The sequence below is a fragment of the Nannobrachium achirus genome (assembly GCF_963921795.1).
Source record: "Nannobrachium achirus genome assembly, chromosome: 6".
Taxonomy (NCBI): domain Eukaryota; kingdom Metazoa; phylum Chordata; class Actinopteri; order Myctophiformes; family Myctophidae; genus Nannobrachium; species Nannobrachium achirus.
Window position 1 is genome coordinate 73,713,139 of NC_137815.1, and position 22,241 is coordinate 73,735,379.

The following is a 22,241-nucleotide window of genomic DNA, read 5'->3' on the forward strand; positions in this document are numbered from 1 at the left end:
CAGTGATTGGGACGCCTGGCAACATGAAGACAGACAGCGCTGCGAGCTGCTCTGCTTTGTAGACTGCACAAAACATCCTGCATTTGTCAGCCTGTAGCCAAAGCGTGATTATTATATCGTCACTGTCAGGCAGAAATCTCCCAAGTTTCAAATGTATACCTTTTTTCGCAAATGCTTTATTATACAAGGCCGTCCGCACAAAGGTAGTGAAAACAGCAGATCTACAAGCAAACAACGCGTGCTTGTAGATCGACTGTTTTCACTAGTTTAAATCATTTTTAAAATGATAAATGCAAAACAAAGAGTTTTGGACATAAAAGGTTTGCACCCGACGACAACGATATATAAGGCTGTGGTTTTAATTTCAGATCAGTCCATTTGGAAAGAACTCTTAGGGCCCTGCTGGACCCCACTTTGAGGAAAACCTGTCCCAAGGCATTGATTGATTGATTGATTGATTGATTGATTGATTGATTGATTGAAGGATTTATTAGAAGTTTGCAATAGACAAAAGTACAGTTTCATGACAGTACAAATCACTGGTACAAGGTCAACTAAAAGGAGATCCTAGAAAGCCGAGGCTTATTTCCACAGGAACCACACTTTAAGTATCTCATATAACATTGAAAGACAGACGGATAGAACATAGTACTTTATCTAGGATAATATCAGTTTCAAAAGCATAACATCAAATACAAAGGCAGAAAAAGAAAAAAGGGGGGGGGGGGGGGGGGGGGAGCATGGGGGCTTAGTCTATTTACAAGTCTCGGGTAGCAGCTGTCTGAAGGTGACTTTTCATACCAATTTTGAAGGAGGCTAGGGATTTGCTCTCCTTTAAGGCATTCTTCCTAATTAAGACTAATTGTGCAGAATGTTCCATGTGTGATATAGATCTGTCCATCAGCAGCAGTCTTCAATAGTGTTTGACCTTTGCCCTCAATCAAATATTCATGCGGTTGACATGGAAGTGGCATTAATTAATTTAGCCTTGTACACCTTGTATTGGCTATGTTCATGTTACTGTGTGTGTGTGTGTGTGTGTGTGTGTGTGTGTGTGTGTGTGTGTGTGTGTGTGTGTGTGTGTGTGTGTGTGTGTGTGTGTGTGTGTGTGTGAATGGAAGGATGGCCAGCAAGATAAGGACACAACAAATATGTTTTGTCTTGAGTTGCATTCAGTATTCTGTTGCCCTACTGTACATGGAGTGCCATGACCATAACAAAGTACTACACCCATTTTCAACCTATACAGGGGTGTCACAAGGGGGGGGGGGGGGGGAGTGGGACTGAGTCACTAGGGCCCAAGGTGGAGGGACCTTAATTATTTTATACTTTAGCTATTGAAAAATAGCAGATCTACAAGCTCACAGCGTGGCACCGAGTGCCACGCTGCGAGCTTGTAAATCTACTATCTTTGAAAAGTCGTAAAATATGTGCAAATCTTTCAATATATGTATTTTTTAAGCGAACATTTATAATGCAAATTTTGCTTCTGGGGGTCCCTGGAACTAAATATTTTGAGATGGGGGTCCGTGGCCAAATACATATCATTTTGGGGGTCCTTCACATGAAAAAGTTTGAGCACCACTAACATAGAAACATTGGTTTTTCAAAAAACCATAGAAGGATTTGAAATATTCAAAGACTTGCAAAAATGTTCACGATTCACGATTTTTCAAAAATAGCAGATCTACAAGTTCACTGTGAGCTTGTATATCTGCTATTTTTCAATAGTTAAAGCACAAAATGTGAGTGAATCCTTGTACCCAGGGACCAGAATTTGGTGCGACACCCCTGAAACTATATAATTGGTCGTCACTAATGCTCATTATATAGTACGGCTGGACGGGCACATTTCTGTCCGTCTACTCGCTCTGTGTCTCATTGGAGGGCTGTGGACACGTCTACTCGCTCTGTGTCTCATTGGAGGGCTGTGGACAGTTCAGAAACCTGCTCTGTGTCTCATTGGAGGGCTGTGGACAGTTCAGAAACCTGCTCTGTGTCTCATTGGAGGGCTGTGGACAGTTCAGAAACCTGGATACTCGCTCTGTGTCTCATTGGAGGGCTGTGGACACGTCTACTCGCTCTGTGTCTCATTGGAGGGCTGTGGACACGTCTACTCGCTCTGTGTCTCATTGGAGGGCTGTGGACACGTCTACTCGCTCTGTGTCTCATTGGAGGGCTGTGGACAGTTCAGAAACCTGCTCTGTGTCTCATTGGAGGGCTGTGGACAGTTCAGAAACCTGCTCTGTGTCTCATTGGAGGGCTGTGGACAGTTCAGAAACCTGGATACTCGCTCTGTGTCTCATTGGAGGGCTGTGGACAGTTCAGAAACCTGGCTACCCATGACGTCATCGATGGGGATTCCAAGCTAATAGGAACTAGCCTTTCAGTTCCTGAAAGTTAGCATACTGAAATAGAAGCTCTTGTTCTTGCTAGACAAGGTAATGAACAAGGCAAGGTTCCCCAGTAAGGTACGGGTTCAGAATAAACAGAACCAGAGGCTGACGTATCAAAAGTGTCACGTTTTATTACAAATATAGCAAAAATAGTAAATCGTTAAAATACAGAAGGGAAGAGGGGTTAATCTGCAATATGAAACCTTAAAATGGAACAAAGTCCAAGGGCAAATGAGTACTGAGCAATGAGGGTTGAGTTTAAAGACCTACTGGAACTAAATAAACATCGCATAAACAAAACAAATCAAATCATATAAACACGCAAAACTAAAATAAAGTAATTAGAGTAAATAAAGTAATTAGAGTACTGTAAATAAAGTAATCCAAATAAACACAGCAAACAATCAAATGAAAGAATGGCCCAGTATGTCTTTGTCACTCTATATTGCACCTAGCCTGACAGATATTATCCCAATCCTTACTAACATACAGTATAATATTTGTGGCACATGGGAAAAACAGTGAATGGTTCTTCTCCTATGATAGAACTAGATTAAATATGGTTACCCTCAATAGACATTCATTACAGTACATAATAAACAATATACGTTATATGATATGAAATACAAATGCAAACATACCCGTCAATATGCTGTACAGTATGTACCGCTCTCACTGCATAAACACAGGCTGTGTATCTGGTTAAACAACTGGTTAGACCTGGAGGCTCTGTGACAGAATGTGTGTTCCAATATCAAATACCCTCCCAAAAACCATCTCCCTTACCCTGGCTCAGGTAATGTTCAGCATTCCAAATTCCTTTCAAATCAGCAAACTCCCAAAGTCTGTAAGCAACATATCAAATACAACTCATTAAACTATTATCCCCTGTTACATCAAAAGCTCCCCATTAACTTGAAGTTTCCTCACCAGATGCTACAGGTATGCTGCACCACACCTGCCTCCATGTCCAAACACTCTGCGTCAGGCTTCTGGCAAACAGAAGGCCTCGAACCCTAGGCAGCCCTTATTGCACTGTGCTCTTAAAGGGCCAGTGCTACATTAATATAAAAGAATGAAAGAATAAATCTTGTTTGAAATGACCAAACCTGCCTACATGTACCAATGTTGATGATGTCACTGAGGCAGGTTTCTGAACTGTTCTAAAACACATAGACATGGTGCCATCGAACATTACTGATTATATGAAAACAATGGATGAAGCTGTTTTGGTAACATCATTCTGTGTTCTGTCCAAGTGCCGCTACAGCAACACAAGAAGTGTGTCCAGCTAGTTTTGAGCAAAATACAATCACTATCTAGTTGTGTTTATGAACTATCTTGATTTGGGGCTGTCATAACTCTTCTGTGAAGACAGTTTATGGGGAATACAATTTGCAATTCACGTCAAATGGACCTTTATGGGTCCAGAGTTCACTTTACTGTGCACTGTGTGCAGGTGATTGATTGATTGATTGATTGAAGAGTTTATTGGCAGTTTGCAATAGAAAAAAAATAAAGTTTCATTACAGCACAAATCACTGGTACAAGGTCAACTAAAAGGAGATCCTAGTAAGCTTTATGGCTTATTTACACAGGAATTTTATGTATCTCATATAATATTGATAGACAGACGGATAGAACAGAGTATACTTTGCATAGGATAACATCAATTAAAAACATCAATGGAACGTCAGTGGAACGTCAATGTGAAATTGCAGCACACAAGGATGGAAGTTCCCAAGGTCAGGGGTTTTCAAAGTGGGTGACGGGGCACCCTGGGGTGACGGGGCACCCTGGGGTGACGAGGCACCCTGGGGTGCCGCGACAGCAGTCCAGGGGTGCCGCGAGATCATTTGATAATATTTGGACTTCAAAAGGACACTTGAAAAAAGATTTAGTATCATTTTAAACGTACAAAGTTATTTTCAGTCAGTTCTAACCAAAATGGCTATTATCTCAACGTTTTCCTCGCAACATAATCACTAAAATATCGTCACTGTCGGGCAGAAACGTCGTATCTCCAAGTTTCAAATGTGTACGTCTTTTGGTAAAGCAAAGCCCTGCTTCATCATACAAGACTGTCGCACAAAACTAGTGAAAACAGCCGATCTACAAGCACACAACGCCTCGCGTCGCGAGGCGTTGTGTGCTTGTAGATCTGCTGTTTTCACTAGTTTAGTACATTTTATAGATGATAAAAATACAAAACGGACGGTTTTGGAAATACAAGGTTTCCACCCGACAACGACGATTTGCTATAAATATAAGTTGCTGGGAGTGAAAATTATAATGTAGGGGTGCCTCGGATTAAAAAAAAACAATATTTATGGGGTGCCCTGAGACAAAACAGTTTGGGAACCCCTGCCCTAGGTGCCACCTCACGTCCACAGGTGTCTCGGCGAGGAATCACCCGTCGTCTCGATCGCCAGTGACGCACGTCCAACTGCGTCACGGTGCGTGGCGTCTTGCCTGAACCAATCCCCTCTCTTCATCTGACATCCCCGACCCCGTGTCACTGCTAAAGCCAGCGGTTCAACTATGTCAACAACAGCGCGTGGTCACCTTCAGGGGTCAAACTCTCCCTGGACAAGGTACTCGACCTGCGTCTAAAGACACAGGAAGAAGAGCGTGTCAACGGTATAATTGATTCATTCAGCAGGAAACGCCTGATTGAGAGGTATTAGAGGTATGTGTGGCCAGAGCAGGAAGCTGTGTGTTTACCTACCCTGACCCAAGAGAAGGGGGTCATCAATATGTCCGTGCTCAGACAAAATGTGGCCGTGACAAAGACTTGGCTGTGTCCGTGGCACATCGATGTTCGGTTTTACACACCATTATAAGGTTCTTATTCTGAACATAATACCTAACTAGTAAGGCGCCTCAGGGCGACATGTGACCTCGAGGTCGCCGCAATGTCTTGGCCGTCTGTCCAGTGATGTATATCGGACCAGTTACCCATATATGGAGATCCATGTACTGTATATGAAGATATGCTGTGAGACCCCAAACATGCTTACTCTAGTTATTCGTTATGTGAAAATCCTATGACATCTATCACATCTGACATCATACATACCAGTAAGACTCCCAAATCGGGAGATAAGCGACCGTTGGTCGCTTATCTCCACAAATATCACAACCTCCACCTCTCACGTCATACGGGTAGCCATAGTTACACCTGGAATGTTGAATCTCCATATATGGAGATAACCTACGCATCACACAAAGTCTGACCTCACCAGCCCATACTTGGGCATGGACGACTTATATCTCCATATACGGAGATCGCCATATATGGAGATACGATGACATCACAGAGTCCACAGCTGATGATGTGGCGTGATGTCATACAATACACAAACAAGCCCTATATAAAGGGGCAATTCTCACCAGGGAAGAGAGCATTGCCTGGAATGTTGAATCTCCATATATGGAGATAACCTACGCATCACACAAAGTCTGACCTCACCAGCCCATACTTGGGCATGGACGACTTATATCTCCATATACGGAGATGGCCATATATGGAGATACGATGACATCACAGAGTCCACAGCTGATGATGTGGCGTGATGTCATACAATAAACAAACAAGCCCTATATACTGATGCGATACGATGACATCACAGAGTCCACAGCTGATGATGTGGCGTGATGTCATACAATAAACAAACAAGCCCTATATACTGATGCGGAGATATGAGCAGGGCAAAGGTGTGACGTGTGACGTGTGACTGACCGACGGACGGACGGACGGCCGGTGGAGGTTTTCATAGTAAACTGCTCCCTGACGGTCGCAACAATCCCTTTCATGCCCATACATGGAGATCCCTGTCTGAACCAGCCAAACAGATATGGGCTATATGGGCATTCCCATATAAGTCCTGTTAAATATGGGCTTTATATTGATGACATCAGGGATCTCCATATATGGGCATAAAAGGGATTCTGTTAGAGTGGTTCCCATGACATCACAACATACATTAGATTTTATGCCCATACATGGAGATCCCTGTCTGAACCAGCCACACCACTGTGATGTCACAGTAGCTGAATGTCAAGTCTCCAGGTTTCTTCAGAATATGTATGACACTGATTTACTATGACACTGATTTACTATGACACTGATTTACTATGACACTGTGGCACATTAGGAGTCCACTAGTGGTTCTCAAACGTTTTATTTGCAAGGACCACCATAACGCTGACAGTGTACAAATGGAACCAAATGGATTTGTACACTTTCAGAGTTACAGACCTGTTATGGTCATTCAGGGCTATCTTTGTGTTTCTGGCAATATTATTGTCCGCTCATTTTGTATGTCCGTGGCCAAAAGAATTGTTTGACAAAAATATCCACCACAAGCCAACATGGCGATGACCCCTGACCAAGTGGTTAACCAGGATAGGTGCGATGGCCAACCTGAACATTTTGTTTTATATTTATTTTATTTTATTAGTATTTAAATCTGCACCTTTTATTTCCATGTATATATAAATGGGAGGCCAATACATTTAATCATTTTCTAATGAAATGTTAGGCCTAGTATTTCTACATTTGCTATAAACTGATCCAGGCCCATGTGGAAAGCCAATCATTTTGGGCAGAAACAAGAAGTTGAAAGGTAGATTTAGTCCTCATAATGAAGTACCATACAGTACATTTGTACATTTATATCAATGCTGAAATGTACAAATACTCTGTTACAAGTAAAAGTCAAAATGTACTTCCATAAAAGTACAGTAAGTATTACACCTGGGTTATTTCTATAAACACATTGCTGGGTCATAATTTGGGGTTATTTGGGTACTGTAAACATACTGCTAGGTCGTTCATGCTGGGTCAAAGGGGTCATTGGGGCTTCAATTGCAGTTGAACACCTGCCAGGGTTATTTATAACCCAGAGGTTGCTTTATTCATTTCCTGCTTCTGTATCATTCTGCAACCATCTTTTTTTTGTTATGTTTTTTCACTTCTCACATCAAAACACAAGGTATGTAACATATATTTTACCTATTATATTACATTTATAAATGCTGTTACTTTTTTTCTTTTTCTTTTTTTAATAAATACATGGCCCTTATCAAAATATACCAAAAGTATCGTTATACAGAATGTCCCATTTCACAAGTTTTCAAATGTATAAAATGTATTAAAATCTTTTGGTAAAATGGCAGATCTACAAGCTCACAAACTTGCAAATGTCTGGAATATATATCGGGCTGAAGTGGTTCATGTATTATCAGAATCTACAAAGTAACTACAGTAGTAGGCTAACTAATATTTTCAAATAATTGTAGTGAGTGAATGTACAGTATCATGTTTGCCTCTGAGATGTCGTGGAGTGGAAGTAAAAATACAGAACATGTTAAATATTCCATTAAAGTAAAAGTATACCAAAAATCTTACTTAACTACAGTACTTGAGTACTACTTACTTCACACCACCGTAGTGTGTGAGGGGATGAGTGTCTTCCCAGTGGGGTCAGCTCTGTTTGCAGATGATAATTGGAATTTACTAGTGGATCTTTACGCATCCGTTTGTCCCCCAAAGACCACTCACCTGCCCACTGGGACCGAGAGGAAGCCCAGAGGTCAGCGGAGGGCGGGCCGGCCAGGGTGGACGCAGCGTGACGCAGGCTGGGAGGGGAGCACTGTGGGAACATATATTGAGGGCTTGTGAGGATCACCAGAATACAGGCTGCACTTATAAGAGGAGGTGTGAGATACTTTGTTGGCCGCAGGAAGACAGAAGCCAAGCCATCTCACAGAGGAGCATCAGGGAAGCCTGCAGGAAAACCAGAGGAGAAGAGTGAATTCCTGGAGGAACATCAGCGGACGCTTACAGAGACAAGACCACCAGGTAGACGAGAGATAGCTGGAACCAAGGTAAGGCACCACTGACCATCTGAGCAGTGTCTAGATCTAGTGTCTAGTATCTAGATTAAAGGCCCAGTTCACCTCTGGCACAACCAGATCTTATTTTATTGTTGTTTGGGACAAGATCAACACAACCCTGAGTTATTTTTTTGTGTTCAATCTGTGTTTTGAGATATTTTAGTATTTCAGCATGAATGATGATGCATTTGGCATCATATGATGCAGCAGCATGATGCATCATATGATGCAAACAAATCTTGTCCCAGACAACAATAAAATAAGATCTGGTTGTCCCAGAGGTGAACTGGGCCTTTAAGGCAAGACCCAAATTTAGAGTGAACATTTTTAACTCACATCTTTGCTTCTGGGGGTCCCTGGGGGTCCCTGGAACAACATACTCTGAGATGAGACATATCATTTTGGGAACCACTGAAAGGATTGATTATTCATGGGTTGCATTTGTAGTCCTAAACCGGCCATATTGAGGACCAACACAGGTGTTCAATTTGTCAGATTGGCATAGAACCAATCTACTATTACATTTTTCTTAGAGCCGCATCCCACTTCCAAGGCCATACACGCCCCTTTACATCCACTTCAACTCATAGCTAGCTCCGATGTCGGTAGAAGGCCATACACGCCCCCTTTACATCCACTTCAACTCATAGCTAGCTCCGCTGTCGGTAGAATGCACGGCACAGCCGTCCGCTGATTCGCTAGAGAGCAAGAGAGAGAGAGAGAGAGAGAGAGAGAGTCTCAGGTTACAAGAGGGAAGGGGGGGGGCACTGCACAGGGAGAGAGAGAGAGAGAGAGAGAGAGAGAGAGACTCAATCGCTAGCCGAGAGCCTGTATCTTACAAGAAGTTCGCGGCCCTTCGGGCCACTCACATCTAGAGTTCACAGCAAGATACTGTCTGTCTGTCTGTCTGTCTGTCTGTCTGTCTGTCTGTGTGTGTGTGTGTGTGTGTGTGTGTGTGTGTGTGTGTGTGTGTGTGTGTGTGTGTGTTGCTAAAATGAAAACATTGAAATAATGAAAATAAAACATTGCCAGGCCTATTACAGTAACAATAATAACACAATTAGGCCAAAACTTGTTTTTTTTTTCAATTTTTTTTTTTTTTACTTTAAAAAAAAAAAGAATTTAAAAAAAAAGCGGGCGTGGACTCTAGATGTGAGCGGCCCGAAGGGCCGCGAACCTCTAGTGTTCTACGTTAATCAAAACACCTGTGTTGGTCCTCAAAATGGCAGGTGTAGGACTACAAATGGCTGGTGTAGGACTACAAATGCAACCCATGAATAGCAACATACGTTTTTTCAGAAAACTGTTGAATTTAGAAGACATTTGTAGAATCGGCCTAGATAAGTGGTTCTCAAACTTGGTAATGTCAAGGGCCCCCAAAATGATATGTATTTGGCCACGGACCCCCATCTCAAAATATCTTGTTCCAGGGACCCCCAGAAACAAATATTTGAGTTAAAATGTTGCCTTAAAGGACCTACACCATGAATTTTCACTTTTTCTATTTTAAAACCTTTTTTTGGGGTCCCACTGGCACCTTCTATCCTCACAAAGTCCTATTTCTGTACATTGTGTCTTTCTCTGGTTTTGGGAAGACAGAGATGAAAAGCTTTCCACGGGTTCTCAGAACAGTGCTGTTCTGAGAGTTGACGCATGTGACGTCACACGTGTTTCCCGTTTTTTTTTTCAGTCAAAAAAAATTTTTTTTCAAAAAAAATTTTTTTTTTCAAAAATTCTTTTTTTCAAAAATTCTTTTTTTCAAAAATTCTTTTTTTCAAAACTTTTTAAAACATTTTTTTTTCAAAAAATTTTTTTTTTCAAAAACTGTCAAAAAGTCAAATTTTTTTCAATCTTTTTTTTTTTCAAAAACTTTTTTTTTTTCAAAAACTTTTTTTTTCAAAAAACTTTTTTTCAAAAACTTTTTTTTTCAAAAAACTTTTTTTTTCAAAAACTTTTTTTTTCAAAAGTTTTAAAAACTTTTTTTTTTTTTTTTTAACTTTTTTTTTTTCAAAAAACTTTTTTTTTCTCTGGAAAAACCCCACTAGATGCGCCCCTGAGCAAACAGAGGCCGTTTTGGTATTGCAGCTGGAGAGCCTCATTATAGTAGAGCTAGAACAAACAAAAATAATGAGTGTTTGTTGAGGGTTAAAACATTGTGTCTTTCTCTGGTTTTGGGAAGACAGAGATGAAAAGCTTTCCACGGGTTCTCAGAACAGTGCTGTTCTGAGAGTTGACGCATGTGACGTCACACGTGTTTCCCGTTTTTTTTTTTCAGTCAAAAAAAATTTTTTTTCAAAAAAAATTTTTTTTTTCAAAAATTCTTTTTTTCAAAAATTCTTTTTTTCAAAAATTCTTTTTTTCAAAAATTCTTTTTTTCAAAACTTTTTAAAACATTTTTTTTTCAAAATTTTTTTTTTTCAAAAACTGTCAAAAAGTCAAATTTTTTTCAATCTTTTTTTTTTTCAAAAACTTTTTTTTTTCAAAAACTTTTTTTTTTTCAAAAACTTTTTTTTTTCAAAAAACTTTTTTTCAAAAACTTTTTTTTTCAAAAAACTTTTTTTTTCAAAAACTTTTTTTTTCAAAAGTTTTAAAAACTTTTTTTTTTTTTTTTAAACTTTTTTTTTTTCAAAAAACTTTTTTTTTCTCTGGAAAAACCCCACTAGATGCGCCCCTGAGCAAACAGAGGCCGTTTTGGTATTGCAGCTGGAGAGCCTCATTATAGTAGAGCTAGAACAAACAAAAATAATGAGTGTTTGTTGAGGGTTAAAACCTGTCAATTTTGAGCATATATTTATACAAAAAATATAGTTTTAAAAGCATGGTGTAGGCCCTTTAAAGGAGTAGTTCACCCCCAAAATGACTTTTTTTTCTATTGATTACTCATGCCATGGAGACTTGAGTTCAATAATATTTTTTGTTTTTTGTTACAAAAATTTGATTCGAGTAAATTTACCCTCATTGATTCCGGATGGGGACCCGTTTCCAAACGGGTCCCCATCCGGAACGAATGGGGGTACATTTATTATAAAAAATATTATTGAACTCTACTCTCCATGGCGTGACTAATTCTGGAGGTGAACTACTCCTTTAAGCTAGATGCAGAATAGATACACGCATCTGAGCAACCATGTGGACCAGTGTTGTTTTTGACAGCAAATTCAGATTTAGTTTTAGTCTAGTCTTTTGAATAAAATGTCATTTAGTTTTAGTCATAATTTAGTCACCTGAAAAGTTTTAGTTTTAGTCTAATTTTAGTCGACTAAATATCATAAGATTTTAGGCGACTAAATCTACAGTTGATTTAGGCGACTAAAATGTATTTTGGCAGGCCTTGATGGCATCGTAATGACTGATTTTACACTTGGTTGTGTGCTGAAAAGCAGTCGACAAACATTTTTCGTCATAGTTTTAGTCGACGACATCAACACTGATGTGAAGCAGCTGGGTGAAGCTGAAACTGAATCCCCCTCTCCTGTGGGACTAACAAAGCCCCCCCCCCCCCCCCCCGTGCCTCCCTAGGTGAGAACATGAGCTGTGTATCTGGGCTTGTGTTGACTAACAAAGCCCCCCCCCCTGCCTCCCTAGGTGACAACATGAGCTGTGTATCTGGGCTTGTGTTGACTAACAAAGCCCCCCCCCCTGCCTCCCTAGGTGACAACATGAGCTGTGTATCTGGGCTAGTGTTGACTAACAAACCCCCCCCCCTGTGCCTCCATAGGTGACAACATGAGCTGTGTATCTGGGCTAGTGTTGCTGCTGGGTGTGCTGCTGTAGGACTAACAAAGCCCCCCCCCCCCCCTGTGCCTCCATAGGTGACAACATGAGCTGTGTATCTGGGCTAGTGTTGCTGCTGGGTGTGCTGCTGTAGGACTAACAAAGCCCCCCCCCCCCCTCTGTGCCTCCATAGGTGACAACATGAGCTGTGTATCTGGGCTAGTGTTGCTGCTGGGTGTGCTGCTGTAGGACTAACAAAGCCCCCCCCCCCCCCCTGTGCCTCCATAGGTGACAACATGAGCTGTGTATCTGGGCTAGTGTTGCTGCTGGGTGTGCTGCTGTAGGACTAACAAAGCCCCCCCCCCCTGTGCCTCCATAGGTGACAACATGAGCTGTGTATCTGGGCTAGTGTTGCTGCTGGGTGTGCTGCTGTAGGACTAACAAAGCCCCCCCCCCCCTGTGCCTCCATAGGTGACAACATGAGCTGTGTATCTGGGCTAGTGTTGCTGCTGGGTGTGCTGCTGTAGGACTAACAAAGCCCCCCCCCCCCCCCCCCCCCTGTGCCTCCATAGGTGACAACATGAGCTGTGTATCTGGGCTAGTGTTGACTAACAAAGCCCCCCCCCCTGCCTCCATAGGTGAGAACATGAGCTGTGTATCTGGGCTAGTGTTGACTAACAAAGCCCCCCCCTGTGCCTCCATAGGTGACAACATGAGCTGTGTATCTGGGCTAGTGTTGACTAACAAAGCCCCCCCCTGTGCCTCCATAGGTGACAACATGAGCTGTGTATCTGGGCTAGTGTTGACTAACAAAGCCCCCCCCTGTGCCTCCATAGGTGACAACATGAGCTGTGTATCTGGGCTAGTGTTGACTAACAAAGCCCCCCCCCCTGCCTCCATAGGTGACAACATGAGCTGTGTATCTGGGCTAGTGTTGACTAACAAAGCCCCCCCCTGTGCCTCCATAGGTGACAACATGAGCTGTGTATCTGGGCTAGTGTTGACTAACAAAGCCCCCCCCCGTGCCTCCATAGGTGACAACATGAGCTGTGTATCTGGGCTAGTGTTGACTAACAAAGCCCCCCCCGTGCCTCCATAGGTGACAACATGAGCTGTGTATCTGGGCTAGTGTTGACTAACAAAGCCCCCCCCCCTGCCTCCCTAGGTGAGAACATGAGCTGTGTATCTGGGCTAGTGTTGACTAACAAAGCCCCCCCTGTGCCTCCATAGGTGACAACATGAGCTGTGTATCTGGGCTAGTGTTGACTAACAAAGCCCCCCCCCCCCCTGTGCCTCCCTAGGTGAGAACATGAGCTGTGTATCTGGGCTAGTGTTGACTAACAAAGCCCCCCCCCCCCCCCTGTGCCTCCCTAGGTGACAACATGAGCTGTGTATCTGGGCTAGTGTTGACTAACAAAGCCCCCCCCCCCCCCCCCCTGTGCCTCCATAGGTGACAACATGAGCTGTGTATCTGGGCTAGTGTTGCTGCTGGGTGTGCTGCTGTAGGACTAACAAAGGTCCCCTCCTTTGCCTCCATAGGTGACAACATGAGCTGTGTATCTGGGCTAGTGTTGCTGCTGGGTGTGCTGCTGTAGGACTAACAAAGGTCCCCCCCTGTGCCTCCCTAGGTGACAACATGAGCTGTGTATCTGGGCTAGTGTTGCTGCTGGGTGTGGACTAACAAAGCCCCCCCCTGTGCCTCCCTAGGTGACAACATGAGCTGTGTATCTGGGCTAGTGTTGACTAACAAAGCCCCCCCTGTGCCTCCCTAGGTGACAACATGAGCTGTGTATCTGGGCTAGTGTTGACTAACAAAGCCCCCCCTGTGCCTCCCTAGGTGACAACATGAGCTGTGTATCTGGGCTAGTGTTGACTAACAAAGCCCCCCCTGTGCCTCCCTAGGTGACAACATGAGCTGTGTATCTGGGCTAGTGTTGCTGCTGGGTGTGCTGCTGTAGGACTAACAAAGCCCCCCCTGTGCCTCCCTAGGTGACAACATGAGCTGTGTATCTGGGCTAGTGTTGCTGCTGGGTGTGCTGCTGTGCCTGGGGGTCCAGATGTCCCACAGCCAGCACTGGTCCCATGGTTGGTACCCCGGAGGCAAGAGGGACCTGGACTCATTAGCCGCTTCAGAGGTACAGTAGGACTGTCACAACGGTCACATTAATCTGTCTAATCCAGGGGTCTTCAACGCTTTCAGGCCAACGACCCCTTAGCTGAGAGAGAGATGAAGCAGGGACCCCCACTACATATTATATGTATAAATGTGTGATGTAGATTTCCTTTGATTTCATACTGTAGACTTGTTTGACAGCACTGTCATCAGTCGATGTTGGATTCATGTTAATGTGTATTTTATTTTATTATTATTTTCCTAAATTGTCAATATTTTGTATACTTTCACTGTGTACTGTACTTGGTCTGCTCTTTTTTTTTACCTCTACACCAAACCTATTTGCCAAAAATAGCCGATCTACAAGCTCTCAAACGCGAGGCGTTGGGAGCTTGTAGATCGGCTATTTTTGTCCAAAGTTCTCCTCAGAATTGGGATGCGAGGATTCAAGTTGTTAATTTTAAAAGAATTATCCTATCACACAAACAACCTGTAGTAACTCTGAGGACCCCCTAGGGGTCGCGGACCCCCTGTTGAAGACGCTTGGTCTAATTCACAATTATTTGAGATAGTCGCAGTTATTTAGCGGAATCGTCGTTGCTTTTATGTTGAAAATGTTTTATACAATTCGCATTGATGAAAAAGTCTCTAAAATAGCTGATTTAGCTCATAGATAAGTTATGGAGATATTTTGGTGGGCCTTGATGGCGTTGTAATGGCAGATTTTACACTTGGTTGCATGCTGAAAATAGCCGATCTACAAGCTCACAGCGTGTCGACGCGTGAAAGGTCAGGTTACAGCCGTGAAAAGGTCAGGTTTACTAATGGTTTCAGTGGTTAGAAATACACATTAAAATGAATCTAACATACACTGATTATTCTGCTGTCAAACAAGTATGTGAAGCTATCTATGAAATCTATGAAAACGTTAAATCTGCAGCACTATTGTATACAATAATGTGGGAGGGGGGTCTGAGAATCATTGAAGACCCCTGCTCTACCATATGGTCGTTGTCCGATGAAAATCTTGTATGTCCAAAACCGTTCGTTTTGCATTTATCATTTTAAAAATGATTTAAACTAGTGAAAACAGCCGATCTACAAGCACACAACGCCTCGCGGTGCGAGGCGTTGTGTGCTTGTAGATCTGCTGTTTTCACTACTTTTGTGCGAAAGAACATATACATTTGAAACTTGGAGATACAAGGTTTACACCCGACAACGATGTTATATTGCACAAGCCTTCCCTTCCTTCATCTAACCTGTTCTCTGTCATGCTCTTTCTGTGTGGTTTTCTCAGATTTCAGAGGAGATTAAGTTGTGCGAGGCGGGTGAATGCAGCTACCTCAGACCCCAGCGGAGGAACATTCTGAGAAACATTTTTGTAAGAGAACACACGAGAGCACTGGATAATCACACCCTGTTTTAAGACTGGGCCAATATGTCGATGCTTTATCGACGATACCATGATCTGAGAATAGATAATTATCATCCCGGATTTTTAGTATTGTAACATCGTAACATGGCATAAGTGTTTTCTCATCCTGGTATTACTGACTTGAGCACTTAGACAGCTGGTAAAAACAAAATGTCAAAAATAGACGATCTACAAGCTAATGATGTCGGGTCAGCTTGTAGAAAATGTAAAAGAAAATGGCTATTATGGTCACAATACACATTTATCATCACAATATCAATATAGAGGTATTTGGTCATTTCTCCCACCTTACCCTGCATAAGTGAAATGATAGTACCAGTAAGATGCCTAAGGGCGACAAGCGACCTCGCCCTTTAGAGCGAGGTCGCGTCATTTTTTGAGATATTTTGGGGGATTTGTCTGCCTTTATTGACAAGGTGTACAGTAGGCTGACTGGATACGGGGAGAGAGATGGGGGGGTGACACGCAGCAAAGGTCGTCAGGATTGGGACTCGAACTTGCGACGCTGAGAGAGCTGGATTACCAGCCTATAGGTGCCTGGACCACTACCCTGTGGCCCAGATACAATCCCATTTATGCCCATATATGGAGATCCCTGTCTGCAGAACCAGCCACACAGATATGGGCTGTCTTGGCCATATATGGATTCTGTTAGTGTGTTATCATGTGGGTGATGTGAACTCCATTTATGGGCATTCCCATATGAAGTCCTGTTAGATATGGGCTTAATATTGATGATACCAGGGATCTCCATATATGTGCATAAAGGGATTCTGTTAGTGTGGTTCCCCTGACATCACAGTGATGTCAGAGCGGCAAACCCATAGACCGTAAAAAAGCATATACGTCACGTACAGACGGAGACATGATGTGCCGTTTCTCATACTAAACTGCGACCTTCGGTCACAATAATAGCTAATATTGGCCGGGTTATCCAAAGCGATTTTAGCCCATCGTACTGTAAGCCCATCGTAGCTCACCCATGGTCGTAGAGACCAAGCCCCGATTGTCTTGTTCCCGTGTTTACATGGGTTGGGCCAGAGCAACTTATTTAGCCCCCTACAACTACACCAACATTCAGATTTCACAAACAAAGAGCTTAATAAAGTCTCACACCTGTCTGATACGCCCTACTATAATTACCCGTATCCTCCGTGTTCTTTAATAAGAAGCCTTTCTATACGATCGCTGTCTGTTTATCTCAATGGGGTTGGTGCGCATGGGGAACGCCAGGAAATACATGGGAAAACAGAAATCGATCGGATAAAAAGGCTTCTTATTAAAGAACACGGAGGATACGGGTAATTATAGAATGCTGTACCGTATTCATATTTAGACAGGTGCGAGACTTTATAAGCACTTTGTGAAATGTGAATGTTGGTGTAGTTGTAGGGGGCTAAATAAGTCGCTCTGCCCGAACCCATGTAAACACAGGAACATGACGGTCAGGGCTTGGTCTCTACGACCATGTGTGAGCTACGATGGGCTAAAATCACTTTGGCAAACTCGGCCAATGTATGTGACAGGCTCTAATATAATTCTCTTCACAGTTGGACGCCCTGGCCCGGGAGTACCAGAAGAAAAAGTGAGAACTTCTCTACGCTGCTTTTCTACCCAATCCAAATGAGTTGATCAGCTCTCCAAACATGTTTTATTTTCCCCTTGCGGATCAAATTAATGTTGGTCTTTGCTCTAAAATGATTCAATGGTTTGAAATAAATGTATTTTCCAGCATTCTGTGCTATTCGCTGTTGTAACAAATGTTTACAAAAATATTATCCTGTAATAAAGTATTTATTTTGTTATTTACGTTTCGACTTTGCTGATTTGGCTGGGAGTAAAACAAGTGAAGAAAATGAATGAATGCCAAATCTAATTAGGTCTATCATTTGGTTTCATAAGAGGCCTCTTTCATGAGCCAGTTGGAACAAGGCCTTTCTTTACGTTTGCCTGGGACCCATACCAGTGAAAACAACAGATCTGCTTGCAACGCGTCGCTTCGCACCGCATTGCAGATGGGCTATTTTCACTAATTCTTAATTATTATTACTTTTTATTTATGGAATTTCTCAGATTTGTTTGTTTGTTTGTTTTAAAATGTATACAATTATTATATTTTTAGGCCTCAAATAATCTGAGATAATCTGAGTCTAGTTTCAATGGTCAGATGCAGCCAAATCACCGTTCAAGTGTTGGAAGTCTTTCAGGGCTTTGAATGCTGACGATTAAAATGATATGGCACCAGCTCTAGTGGATGGATTTTAATGTAACTGTGCAAGTGCTGTGAAAGGAAATGAGGAAATGTATTAATTTGCACAATATACTTGTAATTCAAACATGAATCTTGTGTACACAGACCAGACAGTCAAATATTTAAGGTGTGGTAACTTTTCTCTAAATTAGATTTCACGGCTGTAATGAAGGGACAGAGCCTTGAGATGCAGCATCTCATTTTTGAGGGGGTCCCATTATAAAAACATGAACAACAGACATAGATACTGTACATACAAGTATACAGATACGTTCATAGCTTGCTCACCCTCTCTCACTCACGCCACCACCCATCATCACACCATCAGCTGTTAAACAACAAGAAAGAAGGGTACAGTACAAATGCATCAGTGTATCTATCCCTACAAGTACAGTCAATGTAGAATCATAAACAAGTAAAGTTGTCAAGCTGGTCTGCTGTCATAAGTGGCGTTTCCATAAAACTACTTTTTGCGCATTAACGGCTGATTCGCTAAATGTTTTTATGGAAACACTTCAATTTGCGAATAAACTTTCATTATCCGCAAAAAAGATTATACGCTTGGAGGAGGAGGATTTTGAGGCTTAATCGGATAAACTAAATGCGCAAAAGTGAATGGAAACGGGTCAGACAATACATTCGAATAAAGTATGACGTTCTGGTCCATATCGTCCTCCTATATAACACTTTCCCCCGCCGCTTAATTAACGTCCATTGTACAGCGTTCGTCAGAGAAAGACAGCTGCTGATCGACAGATCTCTCTCTCTCTTTTTCTCCCTCTCCATCTCTCCCTCCCTCCCTCTCTCTCTCACTCACACACATGTACAGGCGCGCGCACGCAGCCACCCACGCACACACACACTTTTCATACCGTCCACATCCATCCGCCCAGGTTGTATAATGATTGCTTGCGATGGAAATTAAAACTCAATACAGGTTTGTTTTATATCAGCAGAAATATATCCAGATAGTCACTACCAGCATGGGAACAGCGCACGGGTGACGGACTGACTCGCTATATGTTGCTCTTGCAAGTACACGCCCACTGCCTGATCTACAAACCCTACAACGTAGCGTGGAGGGACACAGTTTGATCTTGGAAATCTACTGTTCCGTGCGCCACACAGTCATACGACTAATCATAAATCAGGCACCATGGCATGAGAAGCAGACAGCACGCAGACCAGTTTAGCAGCGGAGAGAGAGGGTATAAAAGTCAGAGAGAGTAACAGAGGCATGGATGGAAACGTGTCAAAGAAGTGAACTCATCGTCAAAATGGGACACAAATTCCTTATTGAAGCGTTTTTTTCCTCCATTGCGCGAAGCGATGCTGTGTGGATAATACGTTAATGTGTTTGTGTGCGTGCGTGTGTTGCAAGGCGAAGCTCTCAGAACAGCCCAGTGACATTTTGTATTCATTATATTATGTATTATTGCATTGTTGTGTCGCTTGTCGCTCTTCTTCTGCAGTTATAGAATGTCGTAGGACTGAAAAGGTGCGCCACCTATTGGTTTTCCAAACGAACTACTACCCTTATTCGAATGACACCCGCAAATGGAAACGGGCTAAATTCACTTAGTCTAAATGCGCATTTCTGATAATACGCTTCCCTAATGCGCTTAAGTTTATGGAAACGCCACTATTGTGGCATAATTGTGTGGAGGCCCTATATCATACCAGCTGTGTACAATATACAGAAGCAAAAGGTGTCAATAAAATATAAAATATATTCCAAAGAAATTAGACTCAACTCTGTCTCGAATCCAGACTAGGCAACATAACCAAAACCAGTAAAATCGTCTCATTTAACAATTTTCAGCCATTTTGAAAGGTAAACTAAACTGAGAATACAAATATTAATTGTGGGTAGTTCAGGGGTCTTCAACGTTTTCAGGCCAACGACCCCTTATAGTTGAGAGAGAGATGAAGCAGAACCTTTTCATAGATTCCATATAGTTTCATCGTTTGACAACACAATCATCAGTGTATTTTAGATTCATGTCAATTTGTGTTTTCAGATATTTAACCACTTGAGCTGTCATTACCTAATAAAATTGACCTTTCACTCTGTACTTAGTCTGCTCTTTTTCCCCTCTACACCATTCCTCTTTGCCGAACGCCTTGCGCTGTGAGGCCTGGTGAGCTTGTAGATCTGCTATTTTTGGCTATACAGAAAATGGAGACTAGGGTTCAAGTTGTTAATAAAAAGGATTGGAAGATTTGGAGGACCCCCTGTAGTAACTATGAGGACCCCTTAGGGGTCCCTGACCCCCTGTTGAAGACCCTTGGTATAGTTAATTTAAGTGTGACTGTGTGTGTGCCATCTTCGGCACCTCCTACTGGCAACGTCATGCTTGCACACAGAAACAAACATCTACAATCAACATGATTACCTTCAGCTGTGTTTACCTGTCAAAATGGCTGCTGAAAAGGGATCATACTAGAAGTCATCTCAGTCTCGGCTGTAGCAGTTTGAAGGGCTGAATCTTTTGGATTTTGAATGACCATTGACTGCTGTCCTTTTGGTGCAGTAAACGGCTGATTGTTGTGCATAATTTGGAGTCCAGAAAACAGTCATGGACGCAATGAAGAAAGGGCTCTCTAAAGCAAAGGTTGGAGTTGTTGCAGCAGCAAAGAAAACCAAGCAGGGAATGACTGGTGCAGCTGAGAAGACCAAAGATGGGGTCATCTATGTTGGTGGGTATTAGGAAATCAATCACTCACTCTTTAAACATGTTGAAATGATTCAAAAGTTGGTTGAACTTATCATAATGAGCTGTTATTGCCACAATAAATGTGCTTTCTGACTGAAGTGCCAATAGAATAGACCATTATTCACACCGTGGCCATCTTGGATCACATGACTTCCTGGGATGCATTACAAACCATTGTGAACAATGGAGCAATGGTCCCAAAATATGAGTTCTATTCAACCAATTTCTTTTTACCAAATTGACAAATGGGCAGATGACAACATCAACATCACCAAAATGATTAAATAGAAGGGTAAATCCACAATATTCATGGCATTTAGGTTGCAACCTTACTGTGTACAAAGACTTGCTATTTCTGCAGTGCTTGCTTCACTATCTTATTAACTTTTTGTTGTTAGATTGTTTCTGATTAATATGCAAAAATCACGATACAGTAATATTAACTATATGATGGCAGAGCAAGCACTAGTCTGCATACTGTAGCAAGTCTTTGTACACAGTAACACTGCAACCTAACTACCATGAATATTGTGGATATTCTATTTAATCATTTTGGGGATGTTCATCTGCCCATTTGTCAATTTGGTAAAAGGAAATTGGTTTAACAGAACTCATATTTTGGGACCATCTCTCCATTGATATTTGTTCACAATGGTTTGTAATGCAGGCTGCTATCCCAGGAGGTCATGTGATCCAAGATGACCACGGTGTGAATATGGTCTATACTTTTTTGTTATTTTGTGAGCTGTTAATTTAACGCTTTAACTGTGCCTCACTTGCTTCTATCGACAGGAACCAAAACGAAGGTTGCTGCAGTTGCTGTGGGCCAGAAGACAGGACTGACCAAGAAAGAACCAGCAAAACAAGAGGATGCAAAACAAGAGGATGCAAAACAAGAGGATGCAAAACAAGAGGATTCAACAGCAGCTCAGAATGAAGTAAATGTCAAGAATGCAGTGGAGTCAAGCTGACACTGCTGATGCTACATTTGAGGACTCTTGATGATGTAATTGTAACCCTAATCCCATGTTTTACCAAGTTATGTATGATTATTGTGCACCAGTGTATGTACGTTTATTTTTTTAACCATTGTGGCTTTGAAGTAATAAATACTATAAATGTCCCATAATTCCCAAATAAAACAGTTGTCTTTATAAATGAACAGTGTTCTTGAAAAGGAAATCTATACTCTTGTGTGTACAAATATATATTGCCACTGTTTTGCAATGGGTACAATGTTGGACTACACAATCCATCAGTGGTGGCTGGTGGATTACTACCCCAGGTAGTGAGTGCTACACAAAGAACATGTAGGCCTACTATGTTCTCACACTAGTGTTTATTTTAATAGGCCCCTGCCCTAGGCTAGGGTGTAGTCAGACTTTCATTTGTGAAAGACGGACAATAATAGCATGAGGTAAAAATTAATGATTATACAGTAGGCCTACTACACCTTATTCTACTTATAGGCTTATAATAAAATGTATTATATGATCCATATCCCTTCACTTTAATAACAACCTACTGTATGTACTGTAGGCCTAAGCATTTTTGGTATGAAAACCAACATTCTTAATCCTTTATACAAACCAAACCTCTTGCAAATCGGTTGAGAACTCAGTGAGTTATGGTGCTGAAAATTCATGCCTCTAAATTCATGCCTCTATAAGCTTGCTTTGTTGATTGATAGAAGACTTTATTAGAGGTTTGC

At 42.0% G+C, this 22,241-nt stretch overlaps 1 protein-coding gene across 1 annotated transcript; it reads left to right on the forward strand.

The window, feature by feature from the left end:
- Positions 1-14,008: 14,008 nt before the first annotated feature.
- gnrh2 (gonadotropin-releasing hormone 2) lies at positions 14,009-17,151 on the forward strand (the record flags this gene model as incomplete). The annotated part of the gene is made up of 3 exons (XM_080728807.1): positions 14,009-14,146; positions 15,425-15,508; positions 17,113-17,151. 3 exons carry the CDS (start codon positions 14,009-14,011, stop codon positions 17,149-17,151), a joined length of 261 nt encoding a protein of 86 aa, XP_080584933.1.
- Positions 17,152-22,241: the final 5,090 nt, after the last annotated feature.